The sequence below is a fragment of the Scyliorhinus torazame genome, chromosome 18 (genome assembly GCF_047496885.1).
Source record: "Scyliorhinus torazame isolate Kashiwa2021f chromosome 18, sScyTor2.1, whole genome shotgun sequence".
Taxonomy (NCBI): Eukaryota; Metazoa; Chordata; class Chondrichthyes; order Carcharhiniformes; family Scyliorhinidae; genus Scyliorhinus; species Scyliorhinus torazame.
Genome location: NC_092724.1, coordinates 118,445,212 through 118,466,712, shown reverse-complemented (window position 1 = coordinate 118,466,712; position 21,501 = coordinate 118,445,212). Strand labels below are relative to the sequence as shown.

The 21,501-nt window shown below is 50.5% G+C and overlaps 1 protein-coding gene across 1 annotated transcript in view; it reads left to right on the top strand.

The window, feature by feature from the left end:
- Window positions 1–2,871: 2,871 nt before the first annotated feature.
- Window positions 2,872–21,501, top strand: part of LOC140395446 (Na(+)/H(+) exchange regulatory cofactor NHE-RF1-like) — a 132,643-nt gene continuing 114,013 nt past the window's right edge. The window contains exon 1 of the mRNA XM_072483212.1: window positions 2,872–3,481. Coding sequence (XP_072339313.1) covers window positions 3,044–3,481 — 438 coding nt within the window. The 5' untranslated portion in view covers window positions 2,872–3,043. The remainder of the gene's footprint in view (window positions 3,482–21,501) is intronic.

Sequence of the window (21,501 nt, the reverse complement as noted above, 5' to 3'; positions counted from 1 at the left end):
AATAGTTCCAAGGTTGAGGAACTTATTATGGGCCAGGGTTTAGAGAACCCCAAAGTGTATCATGGAGTTCACCTGACCCACAACTTTTACTAGATTGTGGTATGGGGAGCACACGGCCCACTCCACAGGTGTGGTACAGCAGAAATCAAAAAGTATTTTTTAAAGCAAAACAATGTTTATTCTATGAACTCAAGTTAACCTTTTTAAAACATACAGTGAACATCTTCGCAACCATCAATTCAAATACAACCCCCAAAGAATACAACACTAAGTAGTCCTTACTTTCCTTTTAACATCCATAAGACATTAAAAAAATATTTTAACAGAAGCACATCAGGTTTAAATTCATTACTGAGAACAGTTATCACTCTGAATTCACCAAATGATCTAGAGATAGTCTTTCCATGGCAGAGGGAACAACATTACACCTTCTGTGGCTGACTGCAGCTCCAACACTGAAACAAAACCTAAAAAACACAGACACAGCCAAGCTTTTCTCAAAGTGAAACTAAAAAAGCAGAGCCAGAGCTCAGCTCCACCCACACTCTGACATCACTGCAGTAACTTTAGCAGACTGCCATTTCTTAAAGTGACATTCTCATGACAAACCTATGGAGATAGACTGGAGAAGTTAAGACTATATTACTTGGAGGAAGGAAGACCGAGAAGAGATTTGGTAAGAGGTATTCAAAAGCATGAATGGTATGAACAGAGTAGTTCGGGAGAAACTGTTCCCACTTGTGAAAGGAACGAGACCAAGAGGTTTCCTGATAGAACCAATGAAGACAGTGAATAATTTTTAAAAATTCCTTCAGAGGCACATTTTCCTTTATTAACTCCTTCACCGCTATAACAATTCTGTGATTCTGTGAAAATAATGTTCACTTTGACTCTGGGAATGAGAGGGGGTTGCTGGTGATCATAAGAGTGGGGGATGGGGAGGGAGTTTAAAGTAACCAAATATTACCATTTATCTTGTAGACTCTGCTGGCCAACTCACAGACTTGGAGTCCCGCTCAAATCACTCAATGGAGATTCACTCCCAGGCTCAGGCTCTGAAAGACTGTCATTGAAAGGGACATGGGACAAAATGTAAAAGTAAGTGACAATCCTTTAAAATAAGTGACAGTTGGCCAACAAACACCCTCTTAGGGCACAGTGCCTGAAGATAGAGAGAGAGGGAATTTGGGAAAATTACAACCAATGCATGAAATATCTCTCAGCCACTTCTTTTAAGACCCTAGGATGGAGGCCATCTGGTCCAGTGGACTTGTCAGCCTTCAGTCATATTCAGCGGCGGACTTTCAATGAAGCACACAGTGCTGCAGCCCATGGCACGGCCAATGGGGAGGTGGGGGTCCCATAGGGATTGGGGAATGTTGTAGTGGGAACACCAGCCAGAGCCTTTGTAGCTCTAAATTTGCCGATAGGCTCGGTGGGCCTCAGAACAACATCAGGCTCTGATTGCTGGACTCCCCTTGCGAGCGGGAAAACAGTTTGCCAGATGCTGAAAGGTGGTGGAGAGTGAGAGCAGTTAGTACATGGATCTCCTGAATTAGAGCAAAGTTTCTGAACTTTAGTTGAGTAAAGGTGCAAAGCAGCAGCCAGGTTTCTGGTATTTTGTCTGGTGGGCAGCGTGAGGCAAAAGTGAGGTCGCCGAACCAACATCAGGGTGCGCACCTACGAAGCCTTCAGCGAGGTGAGGAGGAAGCACCAGCCAACTAGGGAAGTAGCAGGGTGACTCAATCTCTAGGGCAGGACGTGGGAGGACAACCAACCAACCAAAAAGGACAAAACCAACAGGCCAGATAGGAGCAAATGTGGTTGTCATCGACCACCTGCGAGGTGAGCAGAGCAGTAGTTGGGAGGTGTGAAGGACAGGCAAGCGCTGCTGTCGTGCGGCAGCCAGCCAGGAGCAGACGTGGTCGTTGAGGATGGGGGCATCGCCACAGGAGCCAAGAGGTGGGCAGAGAAGTAATTGTGGGCAGGGCTCGACATCATTGTGGCGGGGGCCACCATATCACCAGCGGGCGGAGCATTGGTCCCCCAAATAAGTCCCCCTCTGGTAATATTAGGTTTTCCCAATACTTTTGCTCCAATGATAGTTTGACGTTTCCCACCCCGTCTCTCATGCCCCCGGTTTTCCCACAGGAAGTACATTTACATAAATTTGTCCGGATATATCAAACATGTTTTAAATTATTTTGAGTAAAATGCCAAAACTCAAAGTTTTCCCGAGACAATCCCGCGCCCTGAAAATAAATCTTGCAAATTCTGCAAAGTACATTCACCAACCAGCAGGAGCCAGCATCTGCAGCATGAAAAGGGAGATGAAAATATCAGACTATTTATATATGGGTTTTCACTCAGTGTTGTTCTTGCCCGTGTATCGCTGCAGCATTGTTTTAGAATTGTCGATACAGCCCGGACTGGAAAACACGTTATTGAGCTAATGATAGTAGTGTTTTTTTTTCTAAACTTTCCCCAAACTTTCACGTTGCAGCCTCACTCAGACCTGTCAATCAACAGGTTGCCGTGCGACCGTGGCTGGGCTTTGCAAATATTCTTCCAGTGTGCAATGCCGCCTCTTTTTTTTTTGCAAGTTGAAGCCCTGGCATTTTTAAAGAAAAAGTATATGCAACGTGGAATTTATCACCTCTTCCCCCCACCCCCCAAATGCATTAAATTTATGATCGAATACAAAGATTTCACACGTCAGGACATGAAGCAAATCCCGAGGGCAACGTGGAATAAATATTAAATATGGGGGCGGGGCCAGCCAGAGGACAGCGCCGATTGGCTGGGGGAATGAGCGGTGCTGTCGGTGATTGGATGGCTGAGCTGTCAGTCAAGGGGAGGAGGAGGTGGCTGATTTGGGCTGCGCGGATAGTTTGTTGCAGTTTGTCAAGTCCCGGCCCCGAGACTCGATACAGAGTAACCCTGACACTGGGTATACCCGAAACTCGATACAGAGTAACCCCGACACCCAGATACAGAGTATCCCCGAGCGAGAGGCTACCGCTGGGGAGGAGTGGGTAACACCATGACCAAGGAGCAACTCCGGCCCCGGCTCTGTGTCATCGAGAAAGGCTCGAGTGGATACGGCTTCCACCTGCACGGGGAGAAAGGGAAGAGCGGCCAGTTCATCCGCCTGGTGGAAGCGGCCTCCCCGGCCGAGCGAGCCGGGCTGCGGCCCGGGGACAAAGTGGTCCAGGTGAACGGGGACAATGTGGAGCAGGACAATCACCAGCAAGTGGTGCAGAAGATCAAGGCGGTCGCCGAGCAGACCCGGCTGCTGGTGGTGGACAGGGAGACGGACGAGCTGCTGAGGGCCCGGGGGCTGGTGTGCAAGGAGGAGTACGTCGACGACGGCATCCCCGATACGGAGCCGGGCGAGGGGCAGCAGGAGGAACTCGAGGAGAAAACTCCGGCAGCCCAGCCCAAAGCGGCCGACACTGTGTCTCAGAGCAGCAGCGAGAAGGTGAGGAGGCAGGCGGCCTGGCCAAAGGGGGCTGGGCACTGCCCCTGGGGCAGGGGTGTCCTTAGAAGTGGGCACTGCCCACTTCTGGGGTAGGGGTCCTCAGGGCGGGTTTTTACAGCAAGTGGATAGGTTGGTTGACGCCGTCGCTCTTCTCTGAGGCTGTCCTGAAAGCTCTAATCTGGAGCAGTTTACTTGTTGAGCCACGAACGGAGGTTAAAGGCTTTGGGAATAGGGGCAGTGGATGGCGGGTTGGCGCCTGCGCGTCACAGGGCCCTGCTAATTGTTTGCACTGGCCAAGAGGCCAGGGTCACTCACTTCGCTTCTCTGTGACACTTAGTCCAGTCTGCTGCTGAACAAAGTGCTCGAGTAGCTTGTGTGCCAGGTGTTGAGACAGCAGGGCTCATGTGTCAGCTCGGAACATGGCTGCAGCTTCTGACTCTACTGATAGGGTCCGAGCAGGCAGCAGCAGCCCACTGCAATCTGGGGATAAGGGAAGGGGATTTCAGTGGAAGTCACAGAAGGGACTGGCACAGGAAATCCTGTCCTGCATTACTTTGTAGTGGAGAAAACGTGAGACCAACAATGCTACGCGTTTCCATGTAGTCTGGATAGAGGGGGGACTGTTTTCTGCTGGTATTCCCCCCCCCCCCCCCCCCCGGCAAAAGTGCGGAAGGGGCAGTAATCCTGCATATCAACAGAGCTGGTATGATCACAAGTGAATCTTTCATACTTCTGCACATGCACGTGAGGCACAGTGGTTAGCACTGCTGCCTCACTGCACCCAGGTTCAATTCTGGCCTTGGGTGACTGTGGAGTTGCCCATTCTCCTCGCATCTGCGTGGGATTCCCCTGGGTGCCCTGGTTTCCTCCCACAGTCCAGAGATACGGGGTGGCAGGGGTCTGGGTGGGGTCCTCTTTTGGAGGGGTGGAGCAGTCTCAATGGGCTGAATGGCCTCCTGCACTGTCGGGATTCTGATATTCACAAGATTGTACAGTAGCTGTGTATTTATTGTACAGATATGTATTGGATGACCACAGCTGGACTATTACTCCAGGCATTGAAGTTAGTGTGTGTGCAGCAAATGCTAAAACTACCAATTGGATAGACAGATGTGTGGTGGAACAGCTAATTGCAGGCTTATTGAAGTGGGATCACAATCTGATTAGACCCACTAGAGCTGCTGCTCAACAGTGTCAGTAGGTGCTTCCTACTGGATCTTGTTTATTGATCATTCTGTAAAGCACCATCTCTCTCAGTATTTTATTGTCTATGTTAGGAGGGGGAAAAAATGGCATTTTTAGCACCAGTCACTTGAAAATGATTACTTAAAGTTTGTGGATCCCCCTCTGGAGCCATGAGCATAATATCCAAGCTGACATTACAGTGCAGTACTGAGGGAGTGCTGCACCGTCTACACTGCTGTATTCTGAATGTGAAGTAAAATTGAGGCTATGTCTCTCCTCTTAAGTGGATTCTACAGCATTACTTCAAAGATGAGCAATGGAATTCTCCCTGGTGTCCTGACTGATATTCATCCCTCAAAACAACATCATTAAGTCCATAGATGTGCAGGTTAGGTGGATTGGCCATGTTAAATTGTCTTCAGTGTTCAAAAAGGTTAGGTGGGGTTACAGGGATAGGGTGGAGGTGTGGGCTTGGTAGGATGCCCTTTCCAAAGGCCGGTGCAGTCGATGGGCCGAATGGCCGCTGTCTGCACTAGATTCTATGAAAACAGATTATCTACTTGTTACTATGTTCCAGCTTGTGGGTCTGACTGTATGCCAAGTGGCTGTCACATTTTATCAGTAAGAGATACCTGGGCATTCCCAGCATAGTTGCCATGTTGGATACATAGCAAAAAACTGCATTTACTATTCACTCATTGTTCACAGGATTGATTCCTATTGAGAAATGAGGAAAGCATGACACTGAGGCAGTAAGTTAGGAGTGAGTCCACATTACTGGGTAGAACAGGGCAGCATGGTGGCACAGTGGTTAGTACTACTGCCTCATGGTGCCGAGGACCCGGGTCACTGTCCGTGTGGAGTTTGCACAATCTCCCCGTGTCTTTTTTTTTTAAAAATAAACATTTTATTGAGGTATTTGTGGTTTTATAACAGCAACAGAAGAAACAATGTACATACAAATATAAACATAGTGCAAAAGCGGTCTTCCACCCTCACAGGTCCCACCTTTACTAACCCCCTACTCTAAACTAAACCTCAACCCTCCCTCTTTTGCTGACAGTTAATTTTTCCCAAAGAAGTCAACGAACGGCTTGCACCTCTGGAAAACCCTACCAGTGACCTTCTCAAGGCGAACTTGATTTTCTCCAAACAGAGAAAGCTAGCCATGTCAGTTAGCCAGATCTCTGATTTTGGGGGCTTTGAGTCCCTCCAAGCTAATAGTATCCATCTCCGGGCTACCAGGGAAGCAAAGGCCAGAACGTCTGCCCCTTTCTCCTCCTGAATTCCCAGGTCTTCAGACACTCTGAAAATTGCCACCTCTGCACTCGGTGCCACCCTTGTTTTTAACACCTTGGACATGACATGCGCAAACCTCAGTCAGAATCCTCTAAGCTTCGGGCATGCCCAGAACATATGAACATGGTTTGCTGGTCTTCTTGCATACCTTGTGCACCTATCTTCTACCCCAAAGAACCTGCTCATCTGGGCCACTGTCATATGGGCCTGGTGAACGATCTTATTGCAGATTGGAGACCAGTCCGATGCTCCCTCCGCTCCCACATGTCTCCTCCTTTGCTCCCAGACTCTCAAGGTCGCTACTACCACGGGGCTGGTGGAGTACCGTGCCGGCGGGAACGGCAGAGATGCCGTTACCAATGCTCCCAAACTAGTGCCCTTGCATGATGCCGCCTATACTCCGCCCCCCACCCCCCCCCCCACACACACACACACTTCCTAATCATGGCTATATTCGCCGCCCAATAATAATTACTAAAGTTCAGCAGCGCCAACCCGCCCTCCTCTGGCTTTGCTCCAGCCTCCCCTTTTTTATCTGTGGGGTCTTACCCGCCCATACAAAGCCCGAGATCACCTTGTAGACCCGTTTAAAAAAGGACCGTGGAATAAAGATGGGGAGACACTGAAAGACAAACAGGAATCTCGGGAGGACCGTCATTTTCACTGTCTGCACCCTCACAGCCAGTGACAACGGGAGTGCATCCCACCTTTGGAAATCTTCCTTCATTTGGTCGACTAGTCAGGCAAGATTTAGCTTGTGTAGCCGTTCCCATTCCCGCGCCACCTAGAAGCCTAGGTACCGAAAGCTTCCCCCTACCACCCTAAACGGCAGCTCCCCCCTTGCCTGGATCGCAAACATCTCACTTTTACCCATGTTCAATTTATAACCCGTAAAAAGGGTCAATTCCTCCAGAATCCTCATAATTTCTACCAGCCCCTTGAGGCTCTCAACGCAATTGCCAGTGGCTCATGGCCAGCGCAAACAGCAGTGGGGAGAGGGGGCATCCCTGCCTTGTCCCCCAGTGCAGCCTAAAATAGTCCGATGTACTCACCACGGGAGCCTGATACATCAGTCTGACCCAGTCAATAAAGCCCCGTCCAAATCCAAACCGCCCCAGTACCTACACAGATATTCCCATTCCACCCATTCAAATGCCTTCTCTGCATCCATTGCGACCACTACCTCCACGTCCCTACCCTCTGGGGGCATCATGATCACATTCAGCAACCTTCTTACGTTGGCCGCCAACTGCCTACCCTTAATGAATCCCGTCTGGTCCCCTCCAGTCACGTCCGGAACGCAGTCTTCAATCCTAGAGGACAAGATTTTGGCCAACAGTTTGGCGTCTACATTTAGTAAGGAGATCGGTCTGTAGGACCCGCATAGCTCCGGGTCCTTATCCCGCTTCAGGATCAATGAGATAGTGGCCTGTGACATCGTCGGGGGAAGCACTCCTCTCTTCCTTGCTTCATTAAATGTCCTCATCAACAGCGACCCCAGTATCCCAGAGAACTTTTTATAAAACTCCACTGGGTACCTGTCCGGTCCCAGGGCTTTACCTGACTGCATGGTCTTCAGCCCATCTGCTATTTCCTCCAACCCGATCGGGGCCCCCAGCCCTCCTACCAACTCTTCATCCACCTTCGGGAACCTCAGCCCCCTAAGAATTGTGTCATCCCCTCTGGGCCAGCTGGGGGTTCCGACTCATACAACCTGCTTATTAACCCTGCTGAATCTCCGACCAGGTTCCCATCCCTGTCCCTTACATTCCCAATCTCCCTGGCTGCCTCCCTCTTTCTGAGATGCTGCGCATGCATTCTGCTGGCCTCCTCTCCATATTCATAAATCGCCCCCCCTCGCCTTCCTCAGCTGCTCCACCGCCTTCCCTGTAGTTAACAAGCCAAACTCTGCCTGTAACCTCCGCCGTTCCCTTAAAAGCCCTGCCTCTCGAGTCTCCGCATACCTCCTGTGGACCTGTAGTATGGACCTGTAGTATTTCCCTTATCAATTGGTCCGTTTTTGCCCTGTCTGCCTTCTCCCTGTGGGCCCTTATCGAGATCAGCTCCCCTCTAACCACCGCCTTCAGACCATTGCAGCTGAGACTTCCCTGTGTCATTAACTTCCAGTAGTTCTGGATACATTTCCTCACCCGCCCACACACCACCTCGTCCGCTAAAAGTCCAACTTCCAGTCTCCGGTGCGGGTGTTGGCCACACTCCTTGCTCACCTGCAGGTCACCACAGTGCGGGACATGATCCGAGATTGTGATCGCTGAATACCCAGTGTTCACTACCCCCGTCAGTAAAGCCCTGTTCAGGATAAAAAAGTCAGTCCGGGAGTACACTTTATGCACATGAGTAGAAGGAGAACTCCTTCACTCTCGGCCGCCCAAATCGCCATGGGTCCACCCCCCCCATTTGCTTCATAAACCCCTTTAGCTCCTTTGTCATTACTGGCACCCTGCCTGTCCTTGAGCTCGACCGGTCTAGCCCTGGGTCAATGACTGCGTTAAAGTCTCCCTCCACCACTCCCCTATGACCAATTTGTGCGAATCCTGGTCCGGGATCTTCCCCAACATCCTCTTTATGAATTCCACATCATCCCAATTTGGCGCGTACACATTCACTAGAACCACTGGCAGCTTCCCACTAACCATAATGTAACGGCCTCTCACATCTGCAACTATTCTTCTCGTCTCGAATGACACTCGCTTGTTAATCAGGATTGCGACCCCTCTAGTCTTGGAATCCAGCCCCGAGTGAAAAACCTGCCTGACACATCCCTTCCTTAATCTAATCTGATCAGTTACTCTAAGGTGCGTCTCCTGTAACATTGCCACGTCCGCCTTCAGTCTCCTCAAATGCACAAACACATGCGCCCTCTTAACCGGCCCATTTAGCCCTCTTACGTTCCATGTGATCAGCCTGGTTGGGGGGCTCTCTTTCTCTCTCTCTTTCCCCCCCCCCCCCCCCCTTGCCGATCAGCCGTCACCTTTCTTGGGGCAGTCTCCAGCTCCCAGGCAGCCTCCGCCCCCGACCTCCTTTTTGTCCCACAGCAAAAGTCCCTCACTCAGCAGAATATTCCCCCCCCCCCCCCCGAGTAACAGCACTATGCAAACCACCCCCTTCAACAAGCACAACATCTGCTCACCCCCCACTGCGCTTCTGTGAACTAGCCCGCCCAGCTAGCTTGGTGGCCCCCGTCCATGGCGCCAGACATTTTTCCACCTATTGTTCCTTTTCCCAATTGCCCGAAATAAACAAAAAAAAAAAAATCAAACTGAAGACCCAACATCTAACATTCACACCTCCATCCCCCATCAGTGCAAATGCAAACTTTAACTCACACAGCTCTGCAGCAGGCCCCAAATCAATGCAGAAGTCATCACAATTAACGTCCAAAAAACAAGAAACTTTTTTAACATGAGCGCTGCAGCAAAGTTAAAATACCTCCGCCACCAGCCCTTTCCTTCAAGCGAAGTCCATCGCTTCCTCGGGCGACTCAAAGGAAAAATGTTGCTCCTCATAAGTGACTCAAAGACGGGCCGGATACATCAGTCCAAACTTTTTTTTAAAATTTAGGGTACCCAATTATTTTATTTTATTTTTAACTTTTTTTCCAATTTAGGGGCAATTTAGTGTAGCCAGTCCACCTAACCTGCACATCTGTGGGTTGTGGGGGTGAAACCCACGCAGACATGGGGAGAATGTGCCAACTCCACACAGACAGTGACCCAGGGCCGGGATTCGAACCTGGGTCCTCAGCACCGCAGTCCCAGTGCTACCCACTGCGCCACATGCCATCCCTCAGCAGTCTTAACTTAACCTTTTTCTTGAAAAGGGTCGACTTTATCTGGTTGAACTCTGCTCTTCTTCTGGCCACATCCGCACTCAGATCCTGGTATATACGCAGGATGCTGTTCTCTCACTTACAGCTCCGTGTCTGCTGGCCCACCGTAAAATACACTCCTTGTCCAAGTACCCGTGGAATCTCACCACCATTTCCCTGGGGGGGGGGGGGGGGGGGGGGCGCTTCCTCGCGAGCGCTCTGAACCCGGTCCACCTCCAAGTGTCGGGAGAACTTCCCATCCCCCAGTAACTTCTCGAACATGCCTGCTATGCATGTTCGCTCCTTCGGACCCCTCTGGGAGACCAACGATTTCAAGTTCTGCCGGCGGGACCTATTCTCTAGGTCCTCCACCTTCTCCAAGAGATTTTTCCGCTGGTCTCTCAGCATCCCCACCACCAACTCCACTGCTGTTTGGTGTTCCTCCTGCTCAGTCCGTGCCTTCTCCACTTTCTGGATCGCCCGGTCTGGGCATCCAGTCTTAAGTTCCGGCCGTGCAATCGATTCCTTAATCGGGTCCAAGCATTCCTGTTTCGGCTTGGCGAAGCCCTCCTGAATAAACTGCATCAGCTGCTCCGTCAACCACTGGGTCGTCAAGCCAGGACCCCGGTCGTCCGCCATGCTTTCTCCCGCTGCAGCCTCAGCTCAAGCCTTCTCTGTTTGTCTATTTCTTCCTTTGTGAGCACTTCTGGTCCGCCTCTCCATGCACTGAAGTAGGATCCTTCTTCACAATTGCCTCCATTTTCTGAATCAAATCCGACAAAAAATCGGGGGAAAAGGTCCAGAGCCACTAAATGTGTGACCTACTCATTCATAGCCGCCACCGGAAGTCCCAATCTCCCCATGTATGAGTGGGTCTCATCCCCACAACCCAAAGATGTGCAGGGTAGGTGGATTGGCCACACTAAAATTGCCCCTTAATTGAAAAAGAAATGAACTGGGTACTTTAAATTTTTTTTAAAAAGGAAAAGAGTTGCTGGGTACAGCAGAGCACACTTTATTTCCTTTACTGCCTTCACCCTGTGGATATTCTGAGCCTGGTTGGGGAGCAGTTTGTTTCCTGATAGAAACTCGGAAGACGGTGAGCAATTTAAAAAGATTTCCTTCAGAAGACCATAGGAATATTTTCCTTTATTAACTGTGACCCAGATATTTAGAGGACGAGATTCTGCAAGAACGGACTAAAACATTTTGTCAGACCACAAGAGTATGGAATACAGTTCTGGTCACCACAAGATGAGGATCTTGTGACAGAGGGTGCAGTGGATATTTAAGGATGTTGCCAGGTATGGAAAATTTTAGCGATGGGGAAAAATTGTATAGGCTGGATTATTATTTTTTCCTTGGTGCACAGTAGGCAGAGGGGAGATTTAATTGAGATGTATAATATTATGAGGGGCTTGGATGGTGTTTTCCTTTAGCAGAGAAGTCAATTACTGGGCGCATAAATTTGAAGTAATTGGTGGAAGGATTTGTGGAGTAGTCTTTTCGCCCAAGGCACGATGGGAATCAGGAACTCGCTGCCTCCCGTTACGTTGAAAAAGTAGTCTGATATGCACTTGAGGTTCTGTAACCTACAGGGTGATGGTCCAAGAGCCCCCAGTCTCTGGTGCTAAAGCTGCTCACACTGACGGGCACGAGTGATGCGAGTTGAATCTGGCTACTTCTGCTTTGAAAGGAGGAGCTTCATTAATGCTTTAAATTAATCATTAGGCGAATTGCTGCATTGACATTCAAACTTGCATTGAAATTCATGAGTTTGTGTTCTTGTAAATGGCTCACTTCATTCACTTGAATTCGGTATACCCCATACGAGGCCTCCGTATTTCTCCTCCTGGATGGAGGTTAAGTATCAGCATTCTTTTCTTGAAATTTATAACTCCCTCCTGTCATCGATGTATCAATATCAATCAATTTTAGATCAAAATCAGAAACCACGACATTTGAGATATATTTTTTTAAAATTTAGAGTGCCCTATTCTTTTTTTCTAATTATGGGGCAATTTAGCGTGGCCAATCCACCTACGCTGCACATCTTTGGGTTGTGAGGGTGAGACCCACGCACACACGGGGAGAATGTGCAAACTCCACATGGACAGTGGCCCTGGGCCGGGATTGAACCCAATATACTATTATTAATTCCTTTCAAATTGCTTTCACCTCAAACAACAGACCTGTCCCCACTAGTCCTGTACCCAAGTGTTATAGTAATAGACCTGTATATCTGGCGTTGATCAAAATGCTCTTCAGGCACAATCCAATTTTAGGGGGACAAAGACTAATGTTTCTAGTTATGAGGTAATTTAGAGTAAGGTGCACTTTGACCATTGTGCAACTGTGGCTTTTTTGAAGCTTTTGCTGTTTTGGAACCTTTTTGTCAAATATTTTTCACAGCCATACCTTTTTGAAGTTCGGTCTCTTAATTACAAAGTTTAATGACCTGTCAGATTACCCTAACTCCCAATGGCATCAGTCAACTGATCTGTATTTTGCCACTGGGATTTTCAATGTTCACTTGACCCACTTCAATGTGATCTTGGTTCAAATCTCTCTGGAAGATTGTGCTTCCAACATTGTGACCCTCACCAATATCTGGTTAGGCACGAACCCACAACTCTTTGTGCCAGTTGTCATTGCTGTTAATGGGAGGTAGGGGTGAAGGATTCTGAAGTTACACAATTGTTTGACACATTGTGTTCATGCCATTCTGGAGTGTAGCCAGTCAGCTTGAATTCTGGCCAGCAGTCTGAGACAATTGCAAGCTGTTTACCAATGCTTGGTTTCATGTTCCCAGCAAAGTAGCAATTCATTTCCAATGAATTGAAGCCTGCATTTTTATTCAACACAGCCTATGGTTAGTGTGCCCAGATTTAGAAACTAACCCATTAACTGGTGAATACATACGATGCTAGCCATCCTCTCCACCTCCTACAAAGGCTGAAAATAACCACCAGAGATGTGTGCAGGCTAAACTACTGAATCCGATTTATCTCCAGCTGAAGTAACATACTGAAGCAGAAAGACCTTCAAATAACTCGGTAATTTAATTATGGGTATGTACTCGATAGCAGATAGAAAGAATGCCCTCCAATTGGTGTTTGTTACTGCCTCCAATAGTGAAGAAGTCTTCAGTTCTGTGTTTGGACCCATTCCTGAATTGGGGAATATCTGAGCCTGGCCAATCGGGTCCACTCGATAGCAGATAGAAAGAATGCTCTCCAATTGGTGGTTGTTACTGCCTCCAGTAGTGAAGAAGTCTTCAGTTCCGTGTTTGGGACCATTCCTGAACTGGGGAATATCTGAGACCTGCCAATTAGGTCCACAAATATAGGCTGATTGAGATCTCTTTTACATGGAGCTGTGCTCGGCCTGATGTGCTTTGGTGGTGGGGATGAGATGGGTCCCATCAAACCAGTATACCTTCTTTGGGGAGATGTGAGTGAATGGACAATTTGCTTAATGAATGCCCACCTTATCCTAACTCCTTTATCATAATTGATTGTAGCATTGTCGTCAGTCTGCAAGGAATAACCTCCAGCGTCCAGCCGCAAAAGTAACTTCAACATTGTTTTTCCTTTAAACTATCCATTATATTCCTTTTGTGTGCAAGGACAACACCTGTTTTAACTCCATAAATACATTTATGTAAAATCAAATAAAAGGCATGAAATACAGGTTTGATCTCCATGCTTGGTAGCTGTCCAGATCATGTTCCAGCGAGTGGTATGCCACTGCTTCCTTTAACCACAGTATAATTACAACCAGTATGAAGCAATCCTTTTACTGAATCAACTGTTCGGTTGTTGAGGGTTTTGGTAATGTTGGGATTGTGCTGAATGGAGAGCTGGGTCTGGCAGTTTGGCATATTTGAGACCCAGTAGCTTTTTGTGACTGTCCCTCTTAAATCCATTTACTGTTCATGAGCTATTTTTTAAAAAAAACTGACTTGTGTACAGTGTTGATACAAGTTTCACAGTGTTGATTGACAGCTATCATTCAAAACTAAACTATGTTGTGCACAATTCTATTTGCACATGACTGGGAGTGTTGGAATAGCGGGAATCCAGCAAATCCCTGTAACACTCGGAGCACAAACTGATCAGTTTAAAATTCCTGAACAACCATGATTAGTTTGATCAGAAATTAATGTGTCTCTTTGATTTGTGATCTTTTTATTATTTTGCCCACTGTTTTTAAAAAATATATATTTATTAAAGTTTTTTAACACAATTTTTCTCCCTTACAAACAATAACCCCCCCCCCCCCCTTGCTCATCCACTCTCCCAGGCAGTCCGTTCCCCCCCCCACCACAAGGTTGCTGCTGCTGACCGACCTTCCTCTAACGCTCCGCGAGATAGTCTAGGAACGGTTGCCACCGCCTGTAGAACCCCTGCGCAGACCCTCAAGGCGAACTTAATCCTCTCCAACTTTATGAACCCAGCCATATCATTTATCCAGGCCTCCTTCCACATTAGCAAGATCCTTCGCCGGGCTACAAGGGACGCAAAGGCCAGAATGCCGGCCTCTTTCGCCTCGTGCACTCCCGGTTCGTCCACTACTCCAAATATTGCTAGCCCTCAGCTTGGCTTGACCCGGACTTTCACCACCTGAGATATTGCTCCCGCCACTCCTCTCCAGAACCCCTCCAGTGCAGGGCATGACCAAAACATATGGACATGGTTCGCCGGGCTCCCTGAGCACCTTCCACATCTGTCCTCCCCCAAAGAACCTACTCAACCTCGCCCCTGTCAAGTGCGCTCTGTGGACCACCTTAAATTGTATCAGGCTGAGCCTGGCACACGAGGAGGAGGAATTAACCCTACCTAGGGCATCAGCCCACAGACCTTCCTCGATCTCCTCCCCCAGCTCCGCCTCCCATTTACTCTTCTACCAGCGCTTCCCCCTCTTCTTTCAACTCCTGGTGTATTTCCGACACCTTGCCCTCCCCGACCCATACACCCGAGATCACCCTATCTTGAACTTCTTGTGCCGGGAGCAACGGGAATTCCCTCACCTGTCGCCTCACAAAAGCCCTCACCTGCATATATCTAAAGGCATTTCCCGGGGGTAACTCGAACTTCTCCTCCAGTGCCCCTAGGCTCGCAAACGTCCCGTCGATGAACAGGTCCCCCATTCTTCCAATCCCCGCCCGATGCCAACTCTGGAACCCCCCGTCCATCTTCCCCGGGACAAACCGGTGGTTACCCCTGATCGGGGACCACACCGATGCTCCCATTGCACCCCGGTGCCGTCTCCACTGGCCCCAGATCCTTAGCGTTGCCGCCACCACCGGGCTCGTGGTATACTTTGTCGGCGAGAGTGGCAGCGGTGCCGTCACCAACGCCCCCAGGCTCGTTCCTTTACAGGACGCCATCTCCATCCTCTTCCATGCCATCCCCTCTCCCTCCATAACCCACTTGCGGATCATCGCCACATTTGCTGCCCAGTAGTAGCTCCCCAGGTTTGGCAGTGCCAACCCTCCTTGGTCCCTACTGCATTCCAGGAACCCTCTCCTTACTCTCGGGGTCTTATTCACCCACACAAACCCCATAATACTCCTGCCTACTCTCTTAAAAAAAAGGCCTTAATGATCATGATGGGAAGGCACTGAAACACAAACAGAAACCTCGGAAGGACCACCATTTTGACCGACAGCACTCTACCCGCCAGCGAGAACGGTAACGTGTCCCATCTTTTGAAATCCTCCTCCATTTTGCTCCACCAACCTCGTCAGATTCAGTTTATGTAGGGTCCCCAACTCCTGGCTATCTGGATCCCCAGATACCGAAAGCTCCCCTCCGCCTTCCTCAGCGGTAGGTCCCCTATCCCTCTTTCTTGGTCCCCCGCCTGTAATACAAAGAGCTCACTCTTCCCTACATTGAGCTTATAGCCCGAAAACTCCCCAAACTCCCTTCGAGTCTGCATGACCTCCACCATCCCCTCCATTAGATCCGCCACGTACAGCAACAGGTCATCCGCATATAGCGACACCCGATGCTCTTCTCCCCCTTGGACCACCCCCCTCCATTTATTAGACTCCCTCAATGACATGGCCAATGGTTTGATCGCCAATGCGAACAACAGGGGGGACAGGGGGCAACCCTGCCTCATCCCTCGGTACAGTCGAAAGTACTCCGACCTCCGCCGGTTCGTCACTACACTCACCATCGGGGCTCTGTAAAGGAGCTTAACCCAATTGATAAACCCTACCCCGAACCCAAACCTACCTCCCAGAGGTACTCGCACTCTCCTCGGTCAAAGGCCTTCTCCGCATCCATAGCTGCCACTATCTCCGCCTCTCCCTCGTCCGATGGCATCATTATCACGTTTAAGAGCCGCCGCACATTGGTGTTTAGTTGCCTGCCCTTTACAAATCCCGTCTGGTCCTCGTGGATTACCCCTGGGACACAGTCCTCGACCCTCGTGGCCAGCACTTTTGCCAGCAACTTTGCATCCACATTGAGGAGTGAGATCAGCCTGTACGATCCACATTGCTGTGGGTCCTTGTCCCGCTTTAGGATCAAAGAAATTGTCGCTTCCGACATTGTCGGGGGCAGGGTCCCCTCCTCTCTTGCCTCATTAAAGGTCCTCACCAGTAGCGGGGCCAACAGGTCTGTGTACTTCCTGTAGAACTCCACTGGGAATCCGTCCGGTCCCGGGGCCTTCCCTGCCTGCATGCTCCCCAAACCCTTGCTCAGCTCCTCCAACCCAATTGGTGCCCCCAAACCAGCCACCTCTTGCTCCTCCACCCTCGGGAATCTCAGCTGATCTAGGAATTGTCTCATCTCCTCTTCCCACGCTGGGGGCTGGGATCTGTACAGCTCCTCATAGAATGCCTTGAACACCTCGTTTATTTTTGTCGCACTCCGAACCGTGGCTCCCCTTCCATCTTTGACTCCCCCTATTTCCCTCGCTGCCATCCTCTTACGGAGCTGGTGTGCCAGCATCGGACTAGCCTTTTCCCCATACTCGTAGGTCGGCCCCTGCGCTTTCCTCCACTGTGCCTCCGCCTTCCCTGTGGTCAACAGGTCAAACTACGTCTGGAGCCGTCGTCTTTCCCCAAGTAATCTTTCCTCCGGGGCCTCTGCGTATCTCCTGTCCACTCTCAAAATCTCCCCCACTAACCTCTCCCTTTCCATCCCCTCTGTCTTCTCCCTATGAGCCCTAATGGAGATTAGCTCTCCCCTGATCACCGCCTTCAACGCCTCCCATACCACCCCCACCCGCACCTCCCCGTTGTCGTTGGCCTCCAAGTACCTTTCGATACACCCCCTCACCTTCCCACACACCACCTCGTCCGCCAGCAGTCCCACATCCAGCCGCCACAATGGGCGTTGGTCCCTCTCCTCTCCCAGCTCCAGTTCCACCCAGTGCGGGGCATGGTCCGAAACGGCTATGGCCGAATACTCCGTCCCCTCCACCCTCGGGATTAGCGCCCTACCCAGAACAAAGAAATCTATCCGGGAGTAGGCTTTGTGTACATGGGAGAAGAAAGAAAATTCCCTGGCCTGCGACCTTGCAAACCGCCATGGGTCCACTCCCTCCCCCCCCCCCCCCCCCCCCCCCCCCCCCCCCATCTGATCCATAAACCCCCTAAGTACCTTGGCCGCCGCCGGCCTCTTTCCAGTCCTTGATTTGGAGCGGTCCAGTGCTGGATCCAACACTGTATTGAAGTCCCCTCCCATTATCAGGCCTCCTATCTCCAGGTCCGGAATGCTCCCCAACATGCGCTTCATGAATCCTGTATCATCCCAGTTCGGGGCGTATACGTTTACCAACACCACCCACGTCCCTTGCAGCCTACCGCTCACCATTACATATCGCCCTCCATTGTCCGCTACAATAGTCTTGGCCTCAAATGACACCCGCTTTCCCACCAATATTGCCACCCCTCTATTCTTCGCGTCCAGTCCCGGGTGGAATACCTGTCCTACACATCCCTTTCTTAGCCTGACCTGGTCCGCCACCTTCAGGTGTGCCTCTTGGAGCATGGCCACGTCCGCCTTCAGTCCCTTTTAAGTGCGCGAACACTCGAGCCCGCTTCACCGGCCCATTCAGGCCCCTCACATTGCACGTTATCAGCCGGATTGGAGGGGCTCCCCCCCCCCCCCCCCCTCCTCCGCCGCCGCACCGACTAGCCATCTCCTTTTCTGGGCCAGTCCCGTGTCCATGCCTCCCTCACCCTCCAGTCCCCCAGAGGGGGGACCCCCGTGCCGACCACCTCTTCTGTGTCCCATTCCCTTTCGGCCAGTGCAGCAGCAACCCTCTCCCCCTCCCACTGCCCCCCTCCCCTCCCACCCGCTAGACCCCTGTCTAGCTTTTTTGCTCCCCCCCCCCCCCCCCCATGTCACTCCCATAAGTCAGCTGACCCCGGCTTCACCCGCCGTCCCATTGACCTCCCCGCGTGGGAGTCTCCCAATCCATGTGCATTCCTTCGTTCCCCTTCCCTCCTTTCTTCCCGCGTGCGGGAAAACACCCCGCGCTTTCCAAAGCCCGCTCCGCCCCTCTGGCGCAGCTCCTGTCGCGGCCTAGTCTCTCTCCCCGGCCCATGTAATATTTCCTGCGTGTGATTGACCCCCTATATACAACAACCATCACACATCAAACCTCAAACATCCCCCCCCCACCCTCACAAACCCTCAGTCAGAGTCCAACTTTTCGGCTTGTACAAAGGTCCACGCCTCTTCAGGCGTTTCGAAGTAATAGTGTTGGCCCTTGTATGTGACCCACAGTCGCGCTGGCTGCAGCATTCCGAATTTCATTTCTTTCTGGTACAACGCCGTTTTGGCCCGGTTGAAACCCGCTCTCCACTTTGCAACCTCTGTGCTCCAGTCCGGGTATATTCGGATCTCTGCATTGTCCCACTTACTACTCCGCTCCTTCTTTACCCATCTCAGGACCCACACTCTGTCCGTGAACCGGTGGAACCTCACCACCATCGCCCTTGGCGGCTCATTTGCCTGGGGCTTCCTCGCCAGCACCCGATGTGCCCCGTCCAACTCCAGCGGCCTCGAAGGGGCCTTCGTGCCCATCATCGCCTTGAGCATCGTGCTCGCGTATGCCCCGGCATCAGCCCCCTCCACTCCCTCAGGGAGACCCAGGATTCGCAGATTCTTTCTCCTCGACCTGTTCTCAAATTCTTCGAGTCTTCCCGCCCACCTCTTGTGTAGCGCCTCGTTTTGCTCCACTCTCACCGCTAGGCCCACGAGCTCGTCCTCGTTCTGACTGACTCTTTTCTGTACCTCCTGGATCTTTGCTTCGTGGGCCTTCTGGGTGATCCCGAGTCCTTCAATTGCCAAAAGCATAGGTGCCAACATCTCCATGCGCATCTCCTAGCGCTGCTCCTCGAAGCAGCGCTTGATGAACTCCTGCAGCTACCCTTTGTCCCTGGCCGCCGCCATTTTGTTTTCTTTCCCTCGCTTCTCCCGTTGCTCCAGTGCCGCCCCTTTGGCCGTTACACTTCTGGTCCATTTCATAGAAGTTGGAGGGGGACCTCTCCCCTTCCCCACGGGTTGCGTGAAAAAAAAAAAAAAAAAGTTCCGTTGGGGCTCCTCTAATGAGCCCGAAAGTCCGTGGTAGCGGGAGCTGCCGAATTGTGCGGCTTAGCTCCGCATAGCCGCAACCGGAAGTCGAGAGGGAATCCTTTTGGCAGTGTTCGCTTCACCAGTCTGCCCCAAAAAGTCTATGGAAACTCCTGAAAAAGGTCTGAGAGTCGGTTCCAGACGGGAGCTGCCGAATGCGCGACCTACTCCTCCATGGCTGCCACCGGAAGCCTCGTCCCCGCTTCTTCAATGGCCTTGGTAGATCTTTTCACAGTTGTTCCCTCTGCTGCTAGAATTCTCCTTTGATAGAGGCCCTCAAGTCAGATTGCAGCTTTAAGCTTGCCCTTCTCACGCCTACATGCTGGAAGAGGCTTTTGTCTATTCCTGCAGCTCAAGCCAAATCTTTTACTGTTTCTGCCGGGTCTGGTAACCAAAAGACAACATTCCTGGGGGACACTGTCAGGGGAATGCTGCAGTCTTCTTCCCACACCGGGAAATGGCAAACAATTGCCGTGGGGGCCCTGTAAAAGAGCCCAAAAGTCCATTCCAAGCGGGAGCTACCGAATATGCGACCTAGCTCTGCATAGCCGCACCCAGAAGTCCATTTTGCCCACTGTTATTGGAATGGGAATGATGTCAGTTGTGACTGTTGAACTAGATTATGTGTCTGTTCCTCATGGGCTTATTCAGTTATAGTTGAATAAATTCAGTGATATAATTTAACTGTAAAATGTTATGCTTTTGAAGACTGGAGAGAGATTTGATGTAATGTTTGCTGTGAAAATCCCCTAGCTGCCACAGTAGGCACCTGTTCAAGTACTCGGGGAGAATTTAGAATGCACATCTTCTGGGACTTGTGGCAGTAAACTGGAGCACCCAGAGGAAACCCGCACAGACACGGGGAGAACGTGTAGACTTCGCATGGACAGTGACCCAAGCTGGGAATCGAATCCAGGTCCCTGGTGCTGTGAAGCAACAGTGCTAACCACTGTGCTACCGTAGGACCTGCAAACTGAACAGACGTGGTAATGCTGTTCATTCCCTGGTGTACCACTGTGGTTTTTAATCAATGCTCCACAGGCTGCTGTTGGGGGCGGCACCTGCTCTAATGCCAACGATAATGACCAAGTGCTAATGTTATCAATGAGCAGATCATCTGTCTTAGTGAAATTGGTTGAGGGATAAATATTTGTCAGGACGCTGGGAGAACCTCTCCGCTATCTTAGAAATGGTGACTTCTGATCTTTTATGTCCATCTGAGAGGGGTAGATGAGCTCCTCACCAGAAAGACTGACCCTCAGCGCTGGCCAGGAGTGTCTGCCTGGATTGTGTGCTCAAGTCTGGGGAAGCCCGAGTCGAGGTCCAGAGACTGGGTTCTATCTGTCAGCATTGTCCAGGCTCCATTCCTCTGCTTTGCACAGAGTTGTCCAAGTATAATGAGACCACATTCAGCTCCTTAAAACAGTTGATTTGCTTTAATTTCACAAACTGATCAGCCCAGCCCTTCGATTTCCAGTGTTGGCTTCTTCTGCATAAAGTAAAAGAAAATGTAGCCAGGAGAATATAATCAGAGATAGCGGTTATTTTAAATTTACCGAGTTCTGTGTAGCCAACTTGTGGATGGCCTGGTTTCCTTGGAGCACAACAAATTACTTGGTTTTCCCCCCTCTCACTGGGTGTTTGTTGCACATTACAAGCAACAGGTTATGGTGCATTCTTTGTCGATGTGTGATCATGAAAGGAAGCCTAATATGTGATTTTGAGTGCAGTGGAACCTGATTGATCGGAATGTAGAGATATGGACTATGTGTTTATTCTCTGGCCCCTTTCAATAGAGCAATGCTTCAATAAAATGTACTGAGCACCTTGGGTTTCTATTTGAGCGCCTATGTCTGTGGATCACAGCAGCACCATGAAAGTTACCACAGAACTGTTGAGAGTTCTCCCCAGTGGTCTAGTCAACATTAACTCTCAGCAGGGCAGCACAGTGGCGCAGTGGTTAGCACTGCTGCCTCACGGCGCCGAGATCCCAGGTTCGATTCTGGCTCTGGGTCACTGTCCGTGTGGAGTTTGCACATTCTCCCCGCGTTTGTGTGGGTTTTGCCCCACAACCCAAAAGATGTGCAGGCTAGGTGGATTGGCCACGC